The sequence below is a fragment of the Dermacentor andersoni genome, chromosome 3 (genome assembly GCF_023375885.2).
Source record: "Dermacentor andersoni chromosome 3, qqDerAnde1_hic_scaffold, whole genome shotgun sequence".
Taxonomy (NCBI): domain Eukaryota; kingdom Metazoa; phylum Arthropoda; class Arachnida; order Ixodida; family Ixodidae; genus Dermacentor; species Dermacentor andersoni.
Window position 1 is genome coordinate 198,656,486 of NC_092816.1, and position 22,233 is coordinate 198,678,718.

General features: G+C 44.9%; 1 protein-coding gene across 1 annotated transcript in view; it reads left to right on the plus strand.

Moving 5' to 3' along the window:
* The first annotated feature begins 12,275 nt into the window (after window positions 1-12,275).
* The window catches only part of LOC126524380 (venom metalloproteinase antarease TserMP_A-like), a 67,764-nt gene continuing 57,806 nt past the window's right edge, over window positions 12,276-22,233 (plus strand). Inside the window, exons 1-2 of the mRNA XM_055067274.2 lie at window positions 12,276-12,442; window positions 16,697-16,789. Of these exons, the coding sequence (XP_054923249.2) occupies window positions 12,440-12,442; window positions 16,697-16,789 (96 nt within the window). The 5' untranslated portion in view covers window positions 12,276-12,439. The remainder of the gene's footprint in view (window positions 12,443-16,696; window positions 16,790-22,233) is intronic.

The window sequence follows — 22,233 nt, forward strand, 5'->3', positions numbered from 1 at the left end:
GCTCAATCAAAGAGCACTTTCAAACCCTCGGGTTAACGTGCAATGGAACGCTTCAGTGTTACGTGAAATACTCCTCAAAAGGAGTTAGAGCGCCTGCGGAAATTTCTTCAGGTAGAAGTCGAATATAGGGAGAAGTGCGCTCGGACTACCACACCAAGAATGAAAAAGACACGTCTTCAACGTAGTCAGGTATTCCATATGTCGTCTACTTATGCTGCAAGGGTGCTTCAAAACAAGGCAGAAGACTTAACTATGCTTCTTCTATTTTGCAAAGAACCACAGGACCAAGCGGCGCACCAGTGGCGTTAAACATGAAGAGAAGCGCAGCATGCTCAGCGAAGATGGTCGATGCTTCAAGTGCACAACAAGTGGGCACCTTGGGCGTGACTGTGGTCGCAGGATCCAGTGCAAAGCATGCAAGCTTCGTGTTGCATCCACGATGTGCAACGGTGATGTTACCAAAAGCTCAATTTATGCAGCATCGAAAAAGACGCCGAATGTCGCCATGCACGTCGCAACTAATGGCCTTACGCCTCAAATTGCTGATGATATTCTCCTCCAGACGAATCTTGGCTGACGACTTCGGCGCACTGTTGTTACGTCCGCAGTGTGTAAGACCATGGCAGCTACAAAGGGTTTCTCGCGATAAAGCGTCCGCAAGAAGCTTAACCTGCTTTCGATTAGGGAGATAGATAGCGTCATGTGCACGTTCGAATTTGATCGATCCAAACGCAATATTCTCCACCAGTGCACGACAAGTGGGCGCCTTGTGCGTGACTGTGGTCGCAGGATCCAGTTCAAAGCATACAAGCGTCGCCTTGCTTCCACGATGTGCAACGGTGATGTTACCAAAAGCTCAATTTATGCCGCATCGAAAAAGACACCGAATGTCGCCATGCCCGTCGCAACGAAGGGCACAACGCCTCAAATTGCTGATGATATTTAGACTAGGCTGAAACCATCTTAAGACAACGCGCGCAGGCTCGGGCGGCCTGCAAGAGGACAGCGGCCTATTTGTGAAAAAGACGAAAACATAATGGCACGTGCACTTGACGCACGCACTCGCATCTTATGTGACCATTGTCGGGGATTGCAAGAAAAAGAAGAGGAGAAGCGACGCTCGAGAGGAGAGAAAAGGAGAAAAGGGCATTCCGATCTCCTATGTGGAACGCGGCAGTCATTTTTGTTTATTTACTCCACGGGCACAAGGTAGTCCACCATAAATAGTTGTGTCGGAACTCCTTGAACTGCTCGTTCGAATATGCTATTCCAGACGACTGGTGGCTGTCAGCTTTGGCGCACTTTTGTTACGTCCGCGGTGTTTAAGGCCATGCCAGCTACAAAGAATTTCTGCGATAAGACCACTGGAAGAAGCCTAACCTACTTTCGATCAGGGATATGGATTTGGTCATGAGCATGTTTGGATTAGCTCGATCCCAACACACTCGACGTGCAAAGGTCGTCAGTTTTACCCTTCGAAGCCAATAGGACAATGCGTTGGCTCGAGTGCAAGCTACTGTCAATGCGTATATCTGGGAAGAGACGATAGATGCCCCGAAAACGAAGATGACTCGGTAACCCATCTTTGCAGAGGGCAAATCATTCGCAGACATGGTTGTTTTCCCAAGCGTCCTCTACGAGCCCGGAATGAGCCTTCTAATCGGATCCGACTACCTATGGAAAATGATACCCAATTCCTGTGAGATCAGATGAGATCCTGACAAGAAAGCGCTAATCGCCACCAATACAAAAATTGGAGGGGCTCTTAAACGACTATCGTCTGCCGAGACACAAGTCAGCTATTGCAGAAGCACGCATATCTGCGTTCTACGAATGGACAGCCGTGAGAATGAAGACATTGTCTTACCGTTACAGCGAGTTTGGGAGCTTGATGCGATTGGTTGTGGGGACAGGTCTCCATAAGACACAATTACGCCTAGAGACAAATTGCTCAAGAAAAGAAACAAGTGGCGAATTAGCTGAGCTGTTAGATTATGAAAAAAAAAAACGGCGGATCGTTCTGGTAAGGTTGCTCCGAGTAATAAGCCGGAAGCTGTCTCCGCTCACGAGGTGGCAAAAAGCGAAGACGCTTGGTTCGGGACTTTACTAGCACAAAGGTCTGCAAGTTATATCGCCGGACTGACCACCGATGAAGCTCTCGACAAGGTGTCGCACGCACGAGGCCTCCACCCGTTCGTGGATGCCAAAGACATTATCAAGAACCTGACAAGCCTTTACAACGTTGCAGCTTCGGAAAACATAAAATGGCCCGTGCACTTATCTGCAGGTCATCGTTGCACGCACCTAATTGTTGACAGCGAACATCGGCGCCTTCACAGTGATTTTGGCGTTACACTCACGGAGTCACATGAAACGTTTTGGGTAGTACATGGTCACCAGCGCGTTAAGAACGTGCTCGACCAGTGTGGTGTCTGTGCGAGGTTTCCCCTTAAAGCTCTTTGAGCGCCTGCAGCCCTGATTTGTATCGACAGAGTACGGAGAGCTCATCTATTTCATGTCGCGAAAGTCTACCTTGCTTGTCTTGTGATTGTGAAGGGAAACGGCTCCGTGAAAGCAATAATTCTAGAGGTAACCTGTGCTGGTGGCGCGAGCGGTTCACTTATAAATTCCCAGTAACATAACTGTTATTTTTTATTTGCTTTTCGTCATTTTATTAGGCGCTGTGGTTTACCAACTGTAATTTATTCTCAAAGTACTTTAGTGTTTAAGGCAGCCATTCGCAAATCTAAGCTTACATAATGACTTTTACGCAATGTCCTGGTACAAAAAATTTCTGGGCCGAGTAACAGCAAGCGTAAGTTCATTGCAGAGGGCGCTTCATAGTCTAGAGGTTTTGGGAAAGAATGATTCGCACAATTAAGAACTGCCTCAGGAAAACGTTAGAAAAAGGATGCTTCAGCTTCGAACAGCTCGACACTTTACTTACAGAGTTACAGGCACTGTTAAATTCAGGACCGCTCATACACAATTGCAATCATGCGGACGAAGCTGAATTAATCACTCCTTAGCAAATTTTTGGCGGGAAGGTGGGTAGGCGGGTAGGCGTCGTACTGCTCTTCCTAGAGCTCAAGTGAGCGAGAACTCGGGAGGTGACATAGACACATTATGCGGCTGGAGATGTAGACAACTAAATCTAAATGACGTTTGATAGCGCTTGTATAAATAATACATAGGGACACTCAGAAGTGCGCACAGCAGTTCGTAGAAACTCTGCAGCAGCCTATATAGTGATAACCTTGCCATTACTTGAAATGATCAGTTAGACATTATGTTTTTTAAATAAGCTGTAGGTTGTGGAAAAACTTTAAAGGGAACGATATGTACGTGAGAGCATGTAACGGCCGACTAGCAGATTGCAACGAGCTTTGTATTCTTGAACTGTTCAAGTGATATTGTCGGCCGCGTAGGATAGTGGAGATCGTTTTCGCACGGCTCATCGAAGAGGACGAAACAACGTGGGCTCGCGAACGGCAGCATGTGGATGTTGGGCGTGCAACGCTGCATTCGCTATTTTTTGATGGCTTAGCGCTCTGCGCCCATAAGCCCTGCAAAAATTGTCTTTTTCCACGCCGTCTAGCACCATGGGCCACCCGCATTCACACTATATACGGTGCCTGTTTCCACTATCCACTTTTCACTTTCCACTCTATCCGGTGGCTGTTTGAACTGTGTTCGTTACTGGCCAATCCTGCGAGACTGAAGCTAGAAGCCAACACCAATGTTAATGGTATCAGGACAACGCGATGACCACGATATTGCTCTCGCTATGACTCATGCATTCGAGGAAGACCTATCCGGCAAGAGAGCAGCCAACAGGAGCAGCGAGCAACAGCAGCAGCGGGAAAGGCAAAGGAATAAGCAATGAAAGCTCCGCTTTAAATGCCAAACCAGCGCACTTATTTGCAATAGCTAAGAGTCTGTAATGGGAGTGAAGTGGTGCGCGAGGGTAACGTTAAGCTAATACTGTCGGTAACTAATTTAAACGTTGCCAATTTTGTAAGGGCCAACGCGAGTTCTGCTTACGGTGAGGTGATGGTTGCACAAACAGCAGCAGGCAGTGAAACAGCCACATTCTCGTGCTCCTCCCGAATAAAGACAACGCACAATATTTAGCCACTTTTGACGTTATAGCAGATTTCTGCAATTGTTATTTGTGCGCCCAGTGGTTTATGTTTGTCGGCAATGTGTGTTTATTGAACACTGTGTGTGCAAATACTGCTGCATAAACTGTGTGAAACAGATACAATATTTTTGTATTGACTTCAAATCCAATGCATGCATTAAGAAGCTTTAAGTATTGTCTGCTGCAGACAGTAGATACTAAACTGTTATATCATCGTTTAGTCGTTTAGTCCTATAATAGCGTCGGAACACAAATCACGTATATGTGACATGTGGCTAGCACTACTACGTGAGCACACGACATCAAACACTATTTATTAGGCGCTATTCCTATTGTGTGTGTGTTTCTTCTTGTCCTCCTCGAATCTCGGTACTTCGATATACCTTCAGAACTATACTTGTGGGCTTAGAAGTCACTCCTAGCGCATCATGCAGACAGGCAGCAAAGTTTTGCGCTGCTGTATCATGAATGGAAACGCAATACTTGTGCAAGACTGCAGAAATATTGATAGCTCTACAGTGTAAGGCTCTGGAAAGTTCGCATACCTGCGTGAACCACCACCAGGGGCATTTAAAAGGTAAAACTGAAGATGGTATTTTGCCACAAAAGAAACTTCTTCACATATTCATGTGTGAATGTGTATGATGCTGTTCAAGCACCTAAGGCAATAAAATTGAATAAAGGTATCTGCTGCAACGGTAGATCAGCACTGCAGGACAGCAAACACGCGTCATGCGCACACACGATCTGTAGTTCACAGCCTTCGGCTATGACGTTTTTGTTCCAGTGTTGGTGCTTTGTTTTTTGAAGAGAAGCTACTCAATTCAAGGGCGGCGCTAAAGTTGAGCCGCATGGTAACAGAAGGCTTTACGCATAGGTGAAAGTTTATTTCACGTCCTGAACAAGACGGTGACAGGTGTAGTATATAGGTCAGAAACTTTATAGGTGAGAAGGGCACCATGTAGGTTAGAAAGAGCATCAACGCGGGCGTTTTGTCGAAAATCGGCTTGCTGACTGCACAAAGATTTCTCCGCATACAGCTTGCTCGAATAGCAAGTGACGTCCGCTGACCGAGCGCTGTCATCTGTAGGGTACCTTAAGGGGAAGCTTTAGCTCGGGCCCAACTCCAATGCAGCCTATTCAAATACATGTAAAACGCAAAAACGTTTTTCGGAGATAACTCCTGAACCGATATTCAAAACATTTATCTGCATTTGAGAGAGAAAGTTAAATTATAGTGACTGTTGGAAGCGGAATTTCAATCTAGGCCCTGAATTTTGTTAGAGATCTTCAAAAATTCGCAAGTTTGACAATAATAGAATCCCGAAGTTTACAAAATAATATATCTGCAACAAGGTCAGATATCCCGGTTCTGTAAACGGCACCCATTAGATCATTAAATGAAGACAAATTCAATATGTCATTTCATATTTTACGTGAACTTGTTACGTCGTGTACAAGCGTTCTGCAAAAGCTGTAATTCCATATCACAAAATCTTTTGAGATTAATGTATGACTATCAATTTTGTCCGCTTTAGATATACTATAAGATGTAATTGCGGGAATTGTGATGTAATTTTTCATTGCCGAGTTACAGAACTGTAAACTTCATAATTTCGTTTTCTGAACATTTTTGATTTTCGCCAACATTTTGTAAAAAATTTACGACCTACATGAAGAATTCGAAACCAAGAGCCACTAAATTTTAAGGCTTCCTTTTAAATGCAACAAACGTCATCAAATTTGGTGCAGTGGTTGCTGAGAAAAAGGAATTCTCCTTTTACATCTGTTTAGATAGGAGCCACCGAGCTAGTTTACTCTTAAGATTGGTAGTTTCACAATGCTTGGCTAGGAGAGTAAGAGAAATCGCTGTGCTTGATTTGTAGTTGATCATTTACAGCAAATACATTATTTACATAATGTAATTTGCTATTTTGTGCGCCTGCAGCCCTTACAATCAATCTAACGCACAATTTCTGAACACCGAGCCACGGTCGACTGGGTATTGCACTATCCTTGGGATCGGCTAACATTTTTTGGCCACGGCTGGGCAGACAGAATATTAGGAACTATTCCCCCTATAATGCTATGCATTAGAAGCATTCGGCCGAGCGCCGCCCTTGATTTGACCCGCTACCTAGAGGTTTCGCAGTTCATAGTATGGGCTTAGCCGAGAATGACGGGTGCCGGAAACTATGTTCATGTTGATGATGCAGGCCTTAACAGCGGTTGACCCCCGAGGCCCCAATTAAGAATCAATCATGATATAGTATACCTTTCTAACTTATGCGCAAAGGAAATTAGGACACTAGTTAGATATTAGCTAGAATTTTGAGCATTACTTATAATGCATTCATTCCGACTAGTCTAAAGTGAAATGTCCATGTCGTATTTTGTGCAGCTCGCACGGCGGAGCGCCACCACTCATGGACAACACTAATTAGTCTACGGCTACTCGAAATGAAGTACTTCTGACCCTGTCAAAACAACTTCACAGCACTCAGACTTCACAGCAGTCGTTGGGCGAACTCGGAGGCATTTATTAATCGCTGAGAGTCTACAAGGCGCGCAGGACACAGAAGAGACGATCGAGATACCAGACGCGCACGGGAGCACCAGTTTCAAAGGGTGCGCCTCTTGTTCCACCTTCGGACAAAAAAATCCACCAGTAGCGCGAATTTTGCCGAGCTCGGTGAATTGCAGCGCATCGGGTAGCCGTGATCTCTCAGCCGCAGCAATGCGAACACGCACGCGAAGACTCAGCAAAGCCGTTGTTCAATGCACAGGACCTCCTGCCGTGCGTTCCCAACTGCGATGGGACAATCGTCGGCGAGACCTGGGATCACAGCATAACCAAGGGTCAGTGCCGCCCACCGGAAAATATTGTTGCATGTTGGACGGCTTACCAGTGATGAACTCATTCACTGGACTTATCGACGGCATGCTAAGTTGTGCGGTTGCAAATCAGCCCGAAAACTTGCAGGGTGGCCGAGTGCAAAGACGAATTGCATTTGAGCCCGAGCGCTCACACGGCGGGCGCGAGAAAGGAGGAAGCAGAAGTAAATAAGGCACTCGGAAGGACGGCCTCCTCTCTCCTCCTCTGCAATACTCTCTCTCTCTCTCTATATATATATATATATATATATATATATATATATATATATATATATATATATATATAGTATTGGAGAGAAGGAAAGAAGAGGCGATAGAAAAATGTGGTCGCCGGTACACTGCCTTTATTCTTCGTCGTTCCTCACTTGCAGCCACTCCCCATCTGTAACCCTTTAGATATTCCCCCTACCCTGAGTGCGCGTGTACTGCCAACCACAAGAGTGGGAGCAAGGGGAAGCGGATGCATGAAAAGCATAAGAATGTGCAGTCAGTGCAATGTTCCAAGATGGCTCTGGAAACCTTGTGAACTTCACAGAATAGTGTAGCGGTTCAGTGACATGCCGCATAGCTCAGGTGGGCGAGGCTGGCTGTAGCGTTCCGGATGATGTCTACATGCATCGTAGCACGTGGTCGTTGATAGGATTACATGTTTATCACTTTGCTCAATTGAGTACAGTTTACGCATCAAGAAGCACCAGGACTATTTATTGGACTTGAACCTAATGCATCTGGAACGCGAAATGCATGCTTTCAGCTGTCTTACGGTATATTAGTCTCACGGTAGAGGTAACGTTTGCACGACGTCGGCTCGTTTCCCGTAGTAGGATGTGTGCGTTCTCTGAAACGAGGGCTGGTTGCACGGAGTTGTTGAGACGATGTTTTTGGGGTTTTGCTACGCCAGAAGATCGCCTCTATCTCTGGAAAACTGTAGAGGTCATGAGCGAGCGAAGCGATTCTGTGGAGCACGGGCTGAGGAATGAGCTACACAGAACTGTCGCGTGACTTGAACATTGGCGGCGGGCCGCGCGCACAATACCGAATGAGCGCATCCAATGCTTCAACGACGAGAGAAGCCTTATAGCATGTTCAATAGAAGGCGCACATAGTGACATCTTTTTTTTTTGTGTAGGAGAGAAGCTTGGTGGAAGTCTTGCACGCTACTGCCATGTCGTTATCCTGTAGACATGTGGGACGTGAGCAGGAGGTTGCGAGCGAAGAAAATCGCGGTTGCCCGAAAACTCCCTTTATTTTTCGTCTTTCCTAACTTCGAGACACTATCGAGCCTTTGCCAAGGGTTGCCTATGTTTGGAGGGTTTATAAAGTCAGTGAGTGCGCAAAAGGTGTCGGACATTCAAAGATGACAGAGATGGCCTAGGGCTGGCACGAGCACTCTGACCCTATTCTCTTCTCCCCAGCTCGCTGACATTTTGGTCCTTGTTCCTGTCGGCTCTCACTTTGGGCCGGGTGATAAGGTTTCGGGTTGTTATTTCAAATACGAAGCTTCTTTTTTTTGTAAACATCGCCTGTTTTCCTTGACCGTAGCATCTGCGTGGCTCTTCTGTCGCCGAATAAGCCAACCAATCACAGCGGAGGAGGCGCGCGTCACCACTGCTACGTTGGGTACATCAGCACTCGGCTAATTGAATTAAAGTGATAAATAATTAGAAATGAAAGTCGATGAAAACACAACTTGCAACAAGTTTTGAACGATCCCGCGTCTTCGTATTACGTGTGTCATGGTCTATCACTTGAGTTACCACGGCGCCGTTTTCCCATCCCAATTCAAGGGTATTTATTTTTAACTACTAGTACTAACCCCTGGGAATGTCAGCCAGCGCCACCATTAACAAATCTTGGCGGCAAATGTGGCACATCCTTTCTGCCGCAGGCGTATTCACGCACGTCTCGTTTCGTAACGCCTACGGCAGAATGGAAGACGTTCACTAGGGTTGAGGATTGGGCGAGTTGATATTGCATTATAAAACTAGAACAGAGCAACAAAGAAAGGAAGAAACAAGCCCAGCCAGCCAGATAAAGGAACACAGCGCTGACTTCCAAGTGGTTTACTGGCAAGTTGCACGAAATATATAGCTACAAGAAGCCATCACGACATGTCACAAGACTTCACAATACGTCACACCAATTGAAGGCTACGCCATCATGAGTCACAGAACGCGCGATTCTGTCATGCAAGGTTAAACTGATGAAAAAATCTTGCTTCCTGTGGAGATAGGCACAACGATGGCGTACTAACGCACGTGCTGCCAGCCCTTGCTATGAGATCAGCTTCAATGATCTCCCGCGTAAGTCATGATCGGTGCTTTTTTAGCACTTCACACCGATAAAAATTCTGCTTACATCCACAGTCGTGACAGCGAATTTCTAAGTGTCCCTGTATAGCCCAGTGCACATTGTAATCATGTTCTTTTAGTCTTTCATTACAGCAGCGACCAGTTTGGCCTATATATCTCTTCCCGCATGATAGTGGAATTGAATAAACAATTCCAACAACGCCAGACCAAAAACGCTTCTTGTGCATGGTCGAACACACGGTAGTGCGCGGATGGAAGGCATTTACGACAGTACAGAGCCTGCGTAGCGTAACCGGCGCAGGAAACACTACTTCCAAGTTACCCTTGCGGCCAATATTTTTAATCTGTGAGAAACTTTATGCAAATATGGTATGACTACCGGCCTCTTTAGATCATTATTTGTTTGTTGGGCTTCCGTGTGACTGTCCGTCTTTAGCTGCTTTAACAGCTTTTTAAGCTGTGGCCGACAGTAGTGTGGCCGGGTACATTGATTTATCTGAGAGAATGCGAATGGATTGTTTCTATAAATGCATTGCCAAAAGAAAGTCCTGGCACACTGTGAGCGGAAGGAATTGAAGTGTGAAATCGAAGCAGTCCTGTCATATCTACATTGACAGAATGCCTTGGCTTTGTTGCTTGTGGTTCTAAATATGGTTTGCGCTGTTGCACATATGGTGAGGACCATTGTGACAGAAATTTGACGCGCTAAGATGAGAAGCACGACCTGTGAGGTGCTAAGGCATCCGCGCTTCAGAGAGAAACTGCACAGCGCATACGGCTCCATCCGACAGGTGGCATCGAAATAAGCATCGCATCGCCTAGCCCGTGTCCTTACAAGGAACACTGCGGTCGTACAGTATTGGCAACTCCTCTCTCGTGGCTTACCAAATAGTACATCAAATAGGGAGTGCAGATGCAAACATGATCAGAGGAAGTGTACATAAGTCATTCCTGATTTGTATTGCACAATGTATTGCCTAGAACAAAATAATTTTGCCACCGTTGTTGGAATGAGCGTTTCATATAGATGTGCACCAATGACGCACGCACTTTGTGTATTCAGGGAGGTGTAATATCTGGTATTGCCCGAAGCAGATTTTAGGGAGAGGCGTTGGTATAGTATACAGCCCAGATAACACACGTCTCCGTGGGGTCAGCCGCATAGGGCTTCACAGAACGAATCAGACATTTTGCCGGCGAGATGTATTGAACCTTCTGGTTTCAATGCCGCGTCCATTTTCTGCAGGCTGCGTTTAGTGCCCTTTTATTGTGTTAGGAAAACAAAAGAACAACGCGGCGCCTACATCAGTCAGAAGTCGTGATTGATGTTGATCTTTTCAACTGCTTGGCCTATTAACCTAGAAGAGAACCATATGCACTTGCAGACCACAGCGTATATATTCTAGGTAATCACATGACTCGGATAAAACCTTAGCTTGCACTAAATGTATGTTTCAGATTCAAAGAAGAATGCTTCACTTCATAGCGTTTCTACAATTTCTGCTCACTTGTTATGGAGGTAACTATTAGCTGGGTCACGGAGAGAGCCACTTAGAATTCATACTTATGCGTCGTTATTTGCTTAACAGGGCAGTAAATATAGCTACTCAGAAGTTTCAGTATATCTGTATTCCTATTGATTGCAAATTGTGCATGCCTAGGCGACTGTTCTTCGACTATCCCTGCTATGAAATGTATACCCGGTTTTATCGTTTGATGCAGTAATTGCATCTGTAATTGAGTGGACCAGATTGGTGTTTGAACGCTTGCATAAACGTTTTTTGTAATTTACTAAAACTTATGGGATGCATTAAGTCTGCTCGGGTGCTCCTGTTTCGTCGATATGTTCTCGTGGTTAAGATGATTTGGGATGTATTTGATGAGTAGGTTAATTAGTTGCCGTGAAGGGAAACAGCCGAATGTGTAGCCAAACGATACATGCACCGGAACTTTGTCCACCGGTGCGAGAATCAGCGCACCAGTAATGACTTTCTCAGTAGTAGTGCTTGCTAAAGCCATGTGTGTTTCAATGTGTGTTTCATGTGTGTGCACAGTAAGCGCAAGATCCCTGGTGACCGCTTGTGAAAGCAGCTCTTCAGACCTTACACGATGTCAAATATAATGCAGGATTTGCGCCACATGTAATAAGTTCACCTATGTTGACGGTATTGCATCGTTGTGGGAGGCGTTGACAACGGGAAGGAGCTTCTTTGAATTGGCTTTTGTAAAACGTAACGCTTGGTGTCGCGCCTTTCAACAAAAAATCAGTTGTAAGTTACTTCAATTATTATCGTTTCAGAATACGCGTCGTATTTCTGTGCCATATATCTGCTTGTATTAGGAGTTAAATGTAGTGCCTTACTGACTAAAAAGGAAGGCTAACAGATCATGTTCTAGTATGGATTATGTATAGCAATTACAGTTCGCAAATAGCGCAATACATACAAAAGGTAGATTACGCTCACTTAGAGTCACAGCAAGGTTGGCTGGGGAAGAAAAACACAGTCGACTGGGAATGAGATAAAATGATGGCGTCATTAACGATTTCAGCGTGGTATATGCTTGAGCGATGAAGCGTAATCGTTACTAGTTAGCGCTTCTCGAGTCTACTTCGCTGTCCCCGCCGAAGGTGTGCGCCCGTTAAACCGGCAAGTTAAACCAACTAGGCCAGCATCATATTCTATTTAGGTTATCAGAAAACTCTAGCAGCTGCCTTTCCTTCCGCAGTACAAATAAATTATCAATGATAATGATCATATTAGATAGCATTTGTTCGGAATGGTCTCCTGTATACGTTAACAGGAACAACAATTTTCGTCAAAGTGTATCCGATCATGGCGCTCAGTGCTTTATTTTTAGCATGATTCTCCTATGAAATGATTGTTTGCTTACGTACCATTTTCTTGCATTTTTTTTAAATGAAGCAGAAGAATTCTTCGTCTATCCAACTCTACTGCAAAAGCGGGCTGCTACGTCAAGCTTAGTCCTTCGTATTAATGAAAAGATAATCCTTCATCTTGAACGGAGCTCCGTGCTGGCGGATCAACTCCGTTTCGTTACGACCAGTGACCAAGGGAGCAAACTTGACATGGTGAGTGCGGGCAGGTTCGAGGCGGCATGTTTATTTAAATGTACGCGTTTTAAGGTAACAGAACTATGCAGAGACCATGCTAACCATGATACTATGATGAGCGACCTCAAGCTTTGTTGCTACATTACCAGTACCGGTCATATGGAGCTAGCAAGGCTGGTATCTAAAGGGGCCGCTGAACCACCCTTAGGGCTTGGTGAAATAACACAATCCGCGGATCGCATGCGCTGCGGAGATCAGCCAGATTTTTCAGTGATGCGCAGCACGTGCAGCTCGCAAGCGGATTGCGAAGTCGTCTTTCTCTCAAACGCTCTCTTTTCAACAGAAGCCCCGCTCCTCACTCCTTTGTCGACGCTTTCTTTCGTAATATAATAGCTTCCCATACGTGGCTGCCATTCGCCAAAGGTGACATCAATCGGGAGAGGTGTTTGGATCAGTCTGAATCTCACTACTTCTATTGTATATATTTATTAACGCACTTTAATGAAAGGACTTCTTTCGAAAAAATCTGCTTTCGAATTTCGATAATAATTACGTACTTCCGGAAGAAGCCGACCATCGTCTGTTCACGCTCGGCCACGGCCGTCCACGTAGGAATAAATATTATTCCATCCTGCTTATTGGCGCAGCAGCCATCGGGTCTCGCTTATTTGGACCAGTCTTGGACACTCTACTAGCCTCCAACAACGCGAAACTTATCGACAGATCACATGCGCATTTGCCAGCGCGCGCTCCCTACTGGCTGCTCCTGGTTGGACGCCTTGAAAAACTTGGTAATGAGCCATTGATAGCGCTTCAATATGCGCAGCTTCGAAGTAGCCACTATCTGTCGGTGAAGCTGGTGCGAGACGAAGCCAGTCCGCACCACGTAGTGCAGCCAGACAGGAACACATGAGCGAGAGAGCGCACTCTAGCTATGTCATGCACAAAGCAAACGCCGCAGTTACGTGTAGCTGTGGTCCGCTAGCTAGCTTGTGGCTGTCCCGTGGATCAGAGTCCTGGGGTTTGCTGAGGACAACCACGTTTGGCGAGTCATAGGTGACAAAATTGGAAATATTGGCGACTACATGATCATCCAAAATCAAACTTGAACGGCGCGCCACGGTGATGTTGAGTAGGCTCAGCCTTGTGGGCACACTCTGCTCCGCCGTACCCTTCGTAGTGCAAATAGTTGAAGCAGCGGAATCACCGCGAACGGTATGTTTGATTAGCAAAATCACCGCGAACGGTATGTTTGATTGCCAAAATCTCCGCTTATGTTGAACGCATTGAAGAACTTCTTGCGGCAAAATATTTCTGAAATAATTTAACTTCAAATGCATTTCTGGACTTCAATGCAACAGATTAAGGGACGACTTAAACAAATGATTGGTTATCTGTCCGCCCCATTATAATTTATTAGAGTAGGAAGCTTATTTTCCCTCACTGAATCAATATTTACTTCCAGGAAGTTTCTAAAAGGCGAAGGTATAAATCATGGTGCTGACGGAAACCTTAGGTTTCTCATTGGTTTCTCATTCTCCACTAAAGGCGCAACTGTGAGGCGGAGAAAGCGCTTCATATATCTATACAAAAAAGAACGATGCAACATCCACGCACAGTAGGAAGCAATTCTACGTGAGGCACTTTGCAGCCAAGTATCTACCCTGCTCGGTTTAGCGTGTTGCAAAGGGCCACCAGATGGAACACTGCTTTTCTGTGCATCAAGCGAATGTGCGTGCGTCACGCTATCGTGCGCGTCACGACCGCAGCAAGACGGCGCCGATGAGAACGAGATTATTATGATGGTGACAGCTTCCCGACCCTAATTTTCGGTAGCACGGCTAAGAAACGCTACACTCTATTTTGTTGTGACTTGCGCCGATCGCGAAGATGGTGCAGCATAAGGCCGTCCTAAAGTGCCAGCAGCCACGAGGAAACAATTATACAAGCTCGCACGCTCTTACCTTTATATACAAGTTGTCGGTATGTGACATGACACACGCGAAAGACGGTGGAAAGATATACTTGTGCTATTGCGTTTCATTTCCGAGTTTGAGCGGCTGGATCTGCAGAGCCGAGTCAACGCCCTATGAAACGTGCTGCACACGCCAGACTTATGAAAGTGCTAGCTCGCGCACGAACGACACAAGTATCCCTGCGTTTGTAGCCCATATATATATATATATATATATATATATATATATATATACATAAGTATATATATGTATGTGAGAACATTGGGCTGTTGCTTAGGGGGGCCAACACTTGATCCCCCTATACGATAATTGGTACTCAATATTTTATTTAACATGTCCGAAACAAGGCGAGCGACCCAGGAAGCTGCCTCCCTATACAGAGTAGCATGACCGCGGTTGTATACGCCCCGGCAGAAATCAGCTTTTATAACAAAGAGCTCTCACTCTCTCTCTCTGTGTCTGCCTGCCGCAAAAGTTCCTCAGATGAGGCTAGCAATACTTCGTAATAAAGGTACAGTACAAAGTTGGCCCCAACATGTCTACACTGCGTTGGAGAAACGTGGTTTTAGAGGCCAACGCTGAGCCGACAGTGTGTTCGTATCTATTCGCGAGCAGCATATTTCTCGCCTAATAACTTTTGACATCAGCGGCTGCAAGAAGACTGAGACGAGATGTGTTCAATTTAGCTGCACCAATAATTATCAGCAACACTGGTTACATTAGTCTTTTTTACCCACCGTGAAGTCCGAATGAAGATGAAGCTTTAGATTGAGCACGAGGTGGCGTACTCTGCTTCCGGCTGTTGTGGTGGCCTTCATAGGGGAAGAAATGCAAAACTGCTCTTGTACTTTCATTTAGGTATTGGTAAACAACCTCAGGTGAACAAACTTATTTCGATGACCTCTACTACGCAGTCTCTGCGCAGCCCACGGCACAATTTCGGGAAGTGTAATTATTTATTATTTGATCAGTGCGTTTCAAATGTACCGGATGAAATCGCAGTTGAAGTAGATATTAGAAAGGAAACACGAATAATTCCTGAATGCCTGTGCTGAAATGAAAGCATAGGTGAGTTAGGAGGGCGAATCAGAAAGCCGTCGTCCCTATTTTTCTTTAGCGAAATTACGCCTGTATATGCGAAATCAACATATTCATTCTCAGCGGTGGACCTCTCTTGGACTGGCTCAGTCTTATCTGCCGGTAGCTCAGCGGTACGGCGCTGCGGAGCTACCGGCAGATGGCGTTCGTGTTTCACATGTCCACGGCGCACGAGCACCGACATGTGATTCATTTTCTACGGAACAAAGGAGGAACACCCATCAAAAAACCACGGAGAAATGCAGCCCACGTACGGGGAAAGGTGTTTCGCTTTGAGAAGTGTGAGGTGGTGGTGTTGCGAGTTCGCAAAAGGCCGTGAAGGTTTCTGCGACAGTGAGTGCTCGTGGAGGCCGCGTGCGTCGCAGACTGCCGGCAAGCTCCGGTCGTTTCACTGTGAGTTTGGACCAGCCGCCATAGAGCCAGGACCTCGCCCCTAATGATTTACACGTTTTCGGTCCACTCAAGATCACTGTCCTGGCCGAACAGTGATCCACGTGCAACGATGAAGCAAACACAACACTCCGATGGTGGTTCCACAGTGAGCCGGATAAATACTACCTTCGGGGCATCTCAAATTTAGTGCTGAATCGGTGTTGGGACTATGTCAAAAAATAGTATAAGGTACGTAGAATATACTTATTTGAGCTAATAAACAGTAGAGCCAAAAACTTTATGATTCGCCCCAGAAGAAACACGATTTTTCTTGAATTTCGAGAATGCGTAATTCAATGGAAGTTATTTGTCAAGGCCACCAGAATACTTCTTAGAGGTGTATTACAGGAATTTATAAATATAATAATTTGTTTAAAATTTTTGATGCTAGCGTATTTTTCAGATATTGACGCCGTATGGACGGCAGGTAAATTACAGGGATGTGGAGAGACCAGAAAAGATTATATTATGAAACTTGGCGCATACATACAATTTCATAGCGCGGTGGTTACATCTAACTGAAATAATTCACTAAAAATGCATATCAGCAAACCAACTCGTGGTTTCTCCTAACGCTTTAGTCTCTGCAACTAATTACCAAGAAAGCAACATTATTCCTCAACACCTATGACTACGAGATGCATGGCGCGAGCAGATGGGATATCCGGAAACAAAACTTCATAAGATTCTAAACAATTTTATCAAAGCAAGAAATTATACTCTTCTGGTTATGAATTAATGCCGCAAGAAACGATTTTGTTCACAGGTAGACACATCGTCTATCCAAGAGACACTGTACCACGACACACATCAGCAATCCTCTGTTAGAATACGTGACCAAGACGGTTCCGTGCAAGTCGTAAGTATTTTGTTCAATATGAACATTTTAGACAAATTTCTATTTAAAAGCAATTGATAAGTAGGACGCGAAACGCCTGAGCACCCTCACGTGGTGACAATTGTAAAATTCGCTGACTGTGTCCTTGATGTTTGTCGCTGTCAGGATGCACTAGTAGAACGCAACTTGTATCTGCCTTGTCCTTGCATTACTGTTGTAGAGCAGATTGTGTGTTTTTTCTGCAGGCGTTAAAACAATGCATAAAACAAAACTTGTGTGCCAATCGACGTAGTCAATGCGCTCTTTGTTTCTCTCGTAACTCAAGTTGACGCAAGTGATCACTGCCGGCTGACGTCCTTTATACGAGTTCCCAAGATGCCAAGTGTGAAAACAGCTTAGACTGGGTATTGCCCTAGCACAATCTTTATTCGATCCATTCATCTGTTTTGTTTTCAAAATAATGTGTGTTTTGTTTAGATTGCGCTGAAATATCACGCTACTTTATTTTGACGAAGGCAACACAAAGGTTGTCTAAATGATATCTTTTACTTTCCTTTAAATTATCTGAACTTGTACTGGTAGGTATACCCCAGCACAAACTTTAGCCGACCGTCTCGGTAGCCGTGATTGGAAAATATCCATTATCATTATTTATTTTGCTTTCTGCATCGATACTATTTCGCCTAATAAAAAAATCCTACATGTAGCTTTCCTTCACCTACGACTACTGTGGTTAGTCTGGGCAGCTGGCCACAAAGGTTGGTTCTAAATACAGTCGACTCCCCTTAATTTAACTCATGCGTGACCAAAAAATCTGGTCGATATATGGAAAAGGTCGAACTAAGAAACGGTATCAAAATGAACGCATTCAAGTCTTTTTTATTGTTTAATAACCTTTTGTTTCTTGCTCTTGAACTGCTATTTAACCTGTCTGGGCGAAGAGCGCCGACATGTTGAAACACTTGCTGATTGTCACGCGACAAGAAACAAACGTCAACGTGGTATTTCATTTGAGGAATGAGCGTCGGTCACCAAAAGATACAGATAAATTCCGATAAAACAGTTTCAACCTGCGGAAGCATAAACGTTACGTTCCAGCTCGGCCTCCTCCTCATCGAAATTGTCAAGGGAGCAAATACCTGAAAAATAACTGCATTGCTATTGCCAAAAATGCTGCAAACGAATTTTCGAACGCTACGCACTGTCAAGACAAGTAAAATCTGTGTCTTTTCATAACACAATACACTCGTGTCTCCCCACACTTGGGCCCGATATAACTGATATCAATGCTTCCATGTTCTCTGTTGACTTAATAAATAAAAAAAATATCAGACGAACTTTAAAGCTATATCAGTTTGAAAAGGGCCAAGCAGTGTATGGAGCTGATACGAAAAATGTAAAGGCCGTGAAATGAACAAGTAGAGGACAAATATTTTAATGAAACTTTGTCATTCAACAACCTTGTTTGCATTTTTCTACATATGCAATAGCCAGGGAAAAATCTCAATGATGCTGTCATTTCTTCCAGTGTAGTGTGCAGGAGAAGCGGTCACCAGTCGGGTATTGTAATTGCAACTAAATTATAGTCTCAACAGAGAACACATATAAAAAAGCAGGAGTTGTGCAACATATACGACGGCGAGTGAAATAAAAGAGAGCCGATGCGAATATGTCACAAACGGGGTACTTTATTTAAAAGTAGTCTCCATGAGTATTTAAAGATTTGTTCCGCTGACTAACGAGTCGCGTGATTTCCGTCTCATAAAGATCCTTGGGTTGCTGCTTCAAAAAGTACTAACTGGCTTTCTCGCCTTATCGTCCGACATGGGTCTGGTTCTCTTGATCTGCTTTTTCAACTGCGCCAAAATATGGAACTTATGGCTGTATGGCGGATGTTGCAGCGTTTCCCACTTGAACTTTGCCGGTTTTTTTTAAACCAGATGGGAACGGGCATTTTCATTGAGCAAGATGACCCCATTCATCAATTTTCCACGTCGTTTGTTCTTGACTGAGACTCGCAGCCGTTCTGGCGTTTCACAATATCGGAAATGATTGATAGTCTTTACAGGTTTAGCAAATTTTATCAGTAATGGCCCCTGACGATCGAGAAAAAAAGTCAGCACCTTTCCAGTGGAAATGACAGCCTTTGCTTTCTTTGGGGCTGGTGAATTCGAATATTTCCACTCTAAGCATTGCCGTCGTGTTTCCGGCTCATAACAGTGGGACCATGAATCGTACCCGGTGACAACAGCAGACAAGAAGCTGTCACCCTCATTGTGATACCGGATCAGATGAGTCAAAGCAGCGCCGAACCTCTCCGTCTTCTGGAGGTGATTCAAAACCTCGGGCATCCATTGTGCACACATTAGCCGATAACCGAGATGTTCATGAATTATGGTGTGAACGAACGGTGACTGATGTTCACACGCTCTGCCAGTTCATCGATGCGTATCCTCGGCTCTTCTCTAATGAGCTCATCGACCTTAGCAATTGTGTTGGGGGTGATTGCATCGTGGCTGTGGCCCGGTCTTGGATCGTCTTTGCAACTTTCACGTCCTTCTTTGAACTTTTTGCTCCAACACTTCACAGTGGCCAATGAAATGCAATGTTCAACGTACACGGCAGCCATACGGCGACTATTTTTGGGAAGGAAACACTTTCAGCTGTCAAAAACTTCACGACACCAGGCTCTTCATGTTTTGGGGCGTCCATTAGGTCGCGAAACCATGTTTAACCCAGTGCATGAGAGAATTAAAGAACATTTATCCTTACACTTGCGTGTCACTTTTGTAAATGAGAGACGCCAGTGTGCTACGTGAATGCTTCGCAGATAATTAACCGAACCATTAATGCCCAGCGGAGGTTCGCTCACTTTCTTTTTACTCGCCCTCGTACATTATAAATGCAAGGATACAACGGAATATACAAATGCGAAGATACAGCTTGATAAAGAGCAAAAACGTGTCAGTGGAAACAAAGTTATATGCACATATACACAAAATCTCGCAACAAGATATTTGAATATACGTATAAGTCTCCAATAAATTTACGTATCTAAGAAAAAGTCACTGTATTTAATGCGTCAAACAAGGAAAATAAACATGTTGGGCAATCACATATTCACAGATCACAGGTTGCTAAGATTGCCCCTCCCCTCTCTTCACTGCCTTCGATGGATCGGGTGCGACGGAAGGCGGCGCAATTGCTCCCCGCTTTTTTCCCTTGCGCGCTCAAGACTATGCTACTATCGTCGGCTCACCCATGGCCCGTCTCCCCGTGCGCTTTCACTCGCACATGCAGCGTACGGCGAGCGGTCACGATGTTATCGCCCTTGGACTTTATGCGGAACTTGAGGGCGACGGCAACAGCAGGAATGCGCCTGGAGTGTCGATATAATTATTATTGCAATATTATAAGAGTGTTCGGCAACTGAAGCGTCCTGTGGCCCATTACATTCCGCAAAAGAAGAAGTGGTAACGAAATCGAACTTTCACCATGCGGCAATTCGCTGCGCCGCAACAACATCTTTTTTTTTTTCTTTTGTGGGGCCGGAACAACGAAAAAAAAGACAGACGAAGGAAAGCAGGTTGGCCGCAATCGAATGCCTACTTTGGGCACCTAATGTGCCTACCGAAGGAATATTAAGCAAAACGTGAGGCGCTTGGTTCATAGAGAACCATACGCATACTGTTAGGCGCCCTACACCAGCGAGACAAGTCTTTCTGGAGAAGTTGCGATCAAGCGAACGCGTTGCAATCCGTCGAGTACCCACAGTGATGGCGGTGAGCGACTATTGCTTGTTTTTTTCGTCTGCTAGCCAGAAAGCGTCCAAAACTCTCTGAGGCCAAAATCCACTCGGTCAGAGAAAAACGAACACGCACCGAAAGGCACCGCGTGGTAGTAGGGCAACACGAGAAAAACGCATGCGCTCTGGCTGGCTCTAGCAGACTGCGGATAGCGAGAACAAAAAGAAAATTGAAGAGGCTCAATGTGTCCTCGCGAATAAAAGTCAAAGTGGAAAAATTAAATAATAACGTAGGTACCTTTGCTGGCTTTAGTGTCTTCAGGTGGATGCTTTGGTGCAGGTAAAATATTGATATTCTTTTCTGTGACATGACGGCACAAATGGAGCACCACAACGCTTCGTCTCATCGGACCTCGCTGCGTGCTTTGTCAGCTTGTCTGATAGTGTGTTGATTAGTCTTGTCTTGTAACGGTCCGATGTATGACTTTACAAAAGTTGATGCACCTTTGGCGTCAATGTTTATACAAACATTAACCCACATAGTTCCAGAATAGAAAATTTAAAGCACGACTTCAGAAATGTCAAAGCACCTTTCGCATCAATTGTTTATGAGATCTTTATACCCACAAATTTTCAGAATTGAAATACCGGCGCTCCATAGATTCTGCAGCCTCCGCGAGATGCCGCGATAAGCCCTCTTGCCATCAAAACGCCTTTGAAACTGTGTGCTCGGATGGGGCTCCTTGAGTTAGGTGACTCCCGTTTGATGGGCGTTACGGGGAAATCCAGCGCGAGCTTGCAATGTTCGAGCTCATATCTCTTTTCGAGCGTGAAAAAGGCATTATGAACGGAATGCAGAATGATTCCCGGCTCCGGAGGTAGTTTTAATGGGCGATGAATGACAACACGATGAAATTTCGGGGGGAGGGAGGGGGGGCTGAAGCTGCACTGTGAACGGAAATCACTCCGAGGTGGGAGTATACTGCTTGACCTCTAGCGACCCCCCGGTTAGGAGTTTATTATGCTCCGTATGATCGGAGCATAATTTTTACTCCGTAAGAGCGGAATCTTTCCGTGGAATTATGGGAGTTTTTTTTCTGTCTTTTCTTTAGTTTTTGCTTTGTAATTGACGAAGTTTTTTCGAAGTGCAACGGGAGTATAAGAAGAGGCATCGCGTGAGTTTGCGCGAACATGTTTACATGCAGAGGCTGCTGGTCAAATTTCGAAATATGCACACGAGACTGCGTCAAATTCGACGAAACAATTCAACGAAAGCACATATATCATGACATACATAAACATTTCAGAAACGCCCAATGCAGAAATTTGAAAGACATCCCACGTACACGCGATACTCAAGAAGCAACGGTGCCAGTATATATAGCCACGATACTGTGTGCCTCGAAACCGCCTAGGGAGCAGCTGTGCTGTTTTCAGAATTACGACTCACATGCTCGTTCATACGAGATCTGCCTCTCTGAAATTAACAGAATACCTTAATCAACACAAAACTGTTAATTCAAAATAGTGAAAGAAAAAAAGTTAATGGCGTAATTTTTCAAAATTATCATGCTATTCTGTGAGTGCTGAAGCAACTTCGCACACTGCCGGCGTTCGCGGCCAAAAAGTAGTGCGTTAGTTACAGTAAGCAAGAAAAATGTAAGTGCATGTGCTGCATAGCAAAATTAAATTTTTGCGATATAGTGGTAGCGTAGCAAGA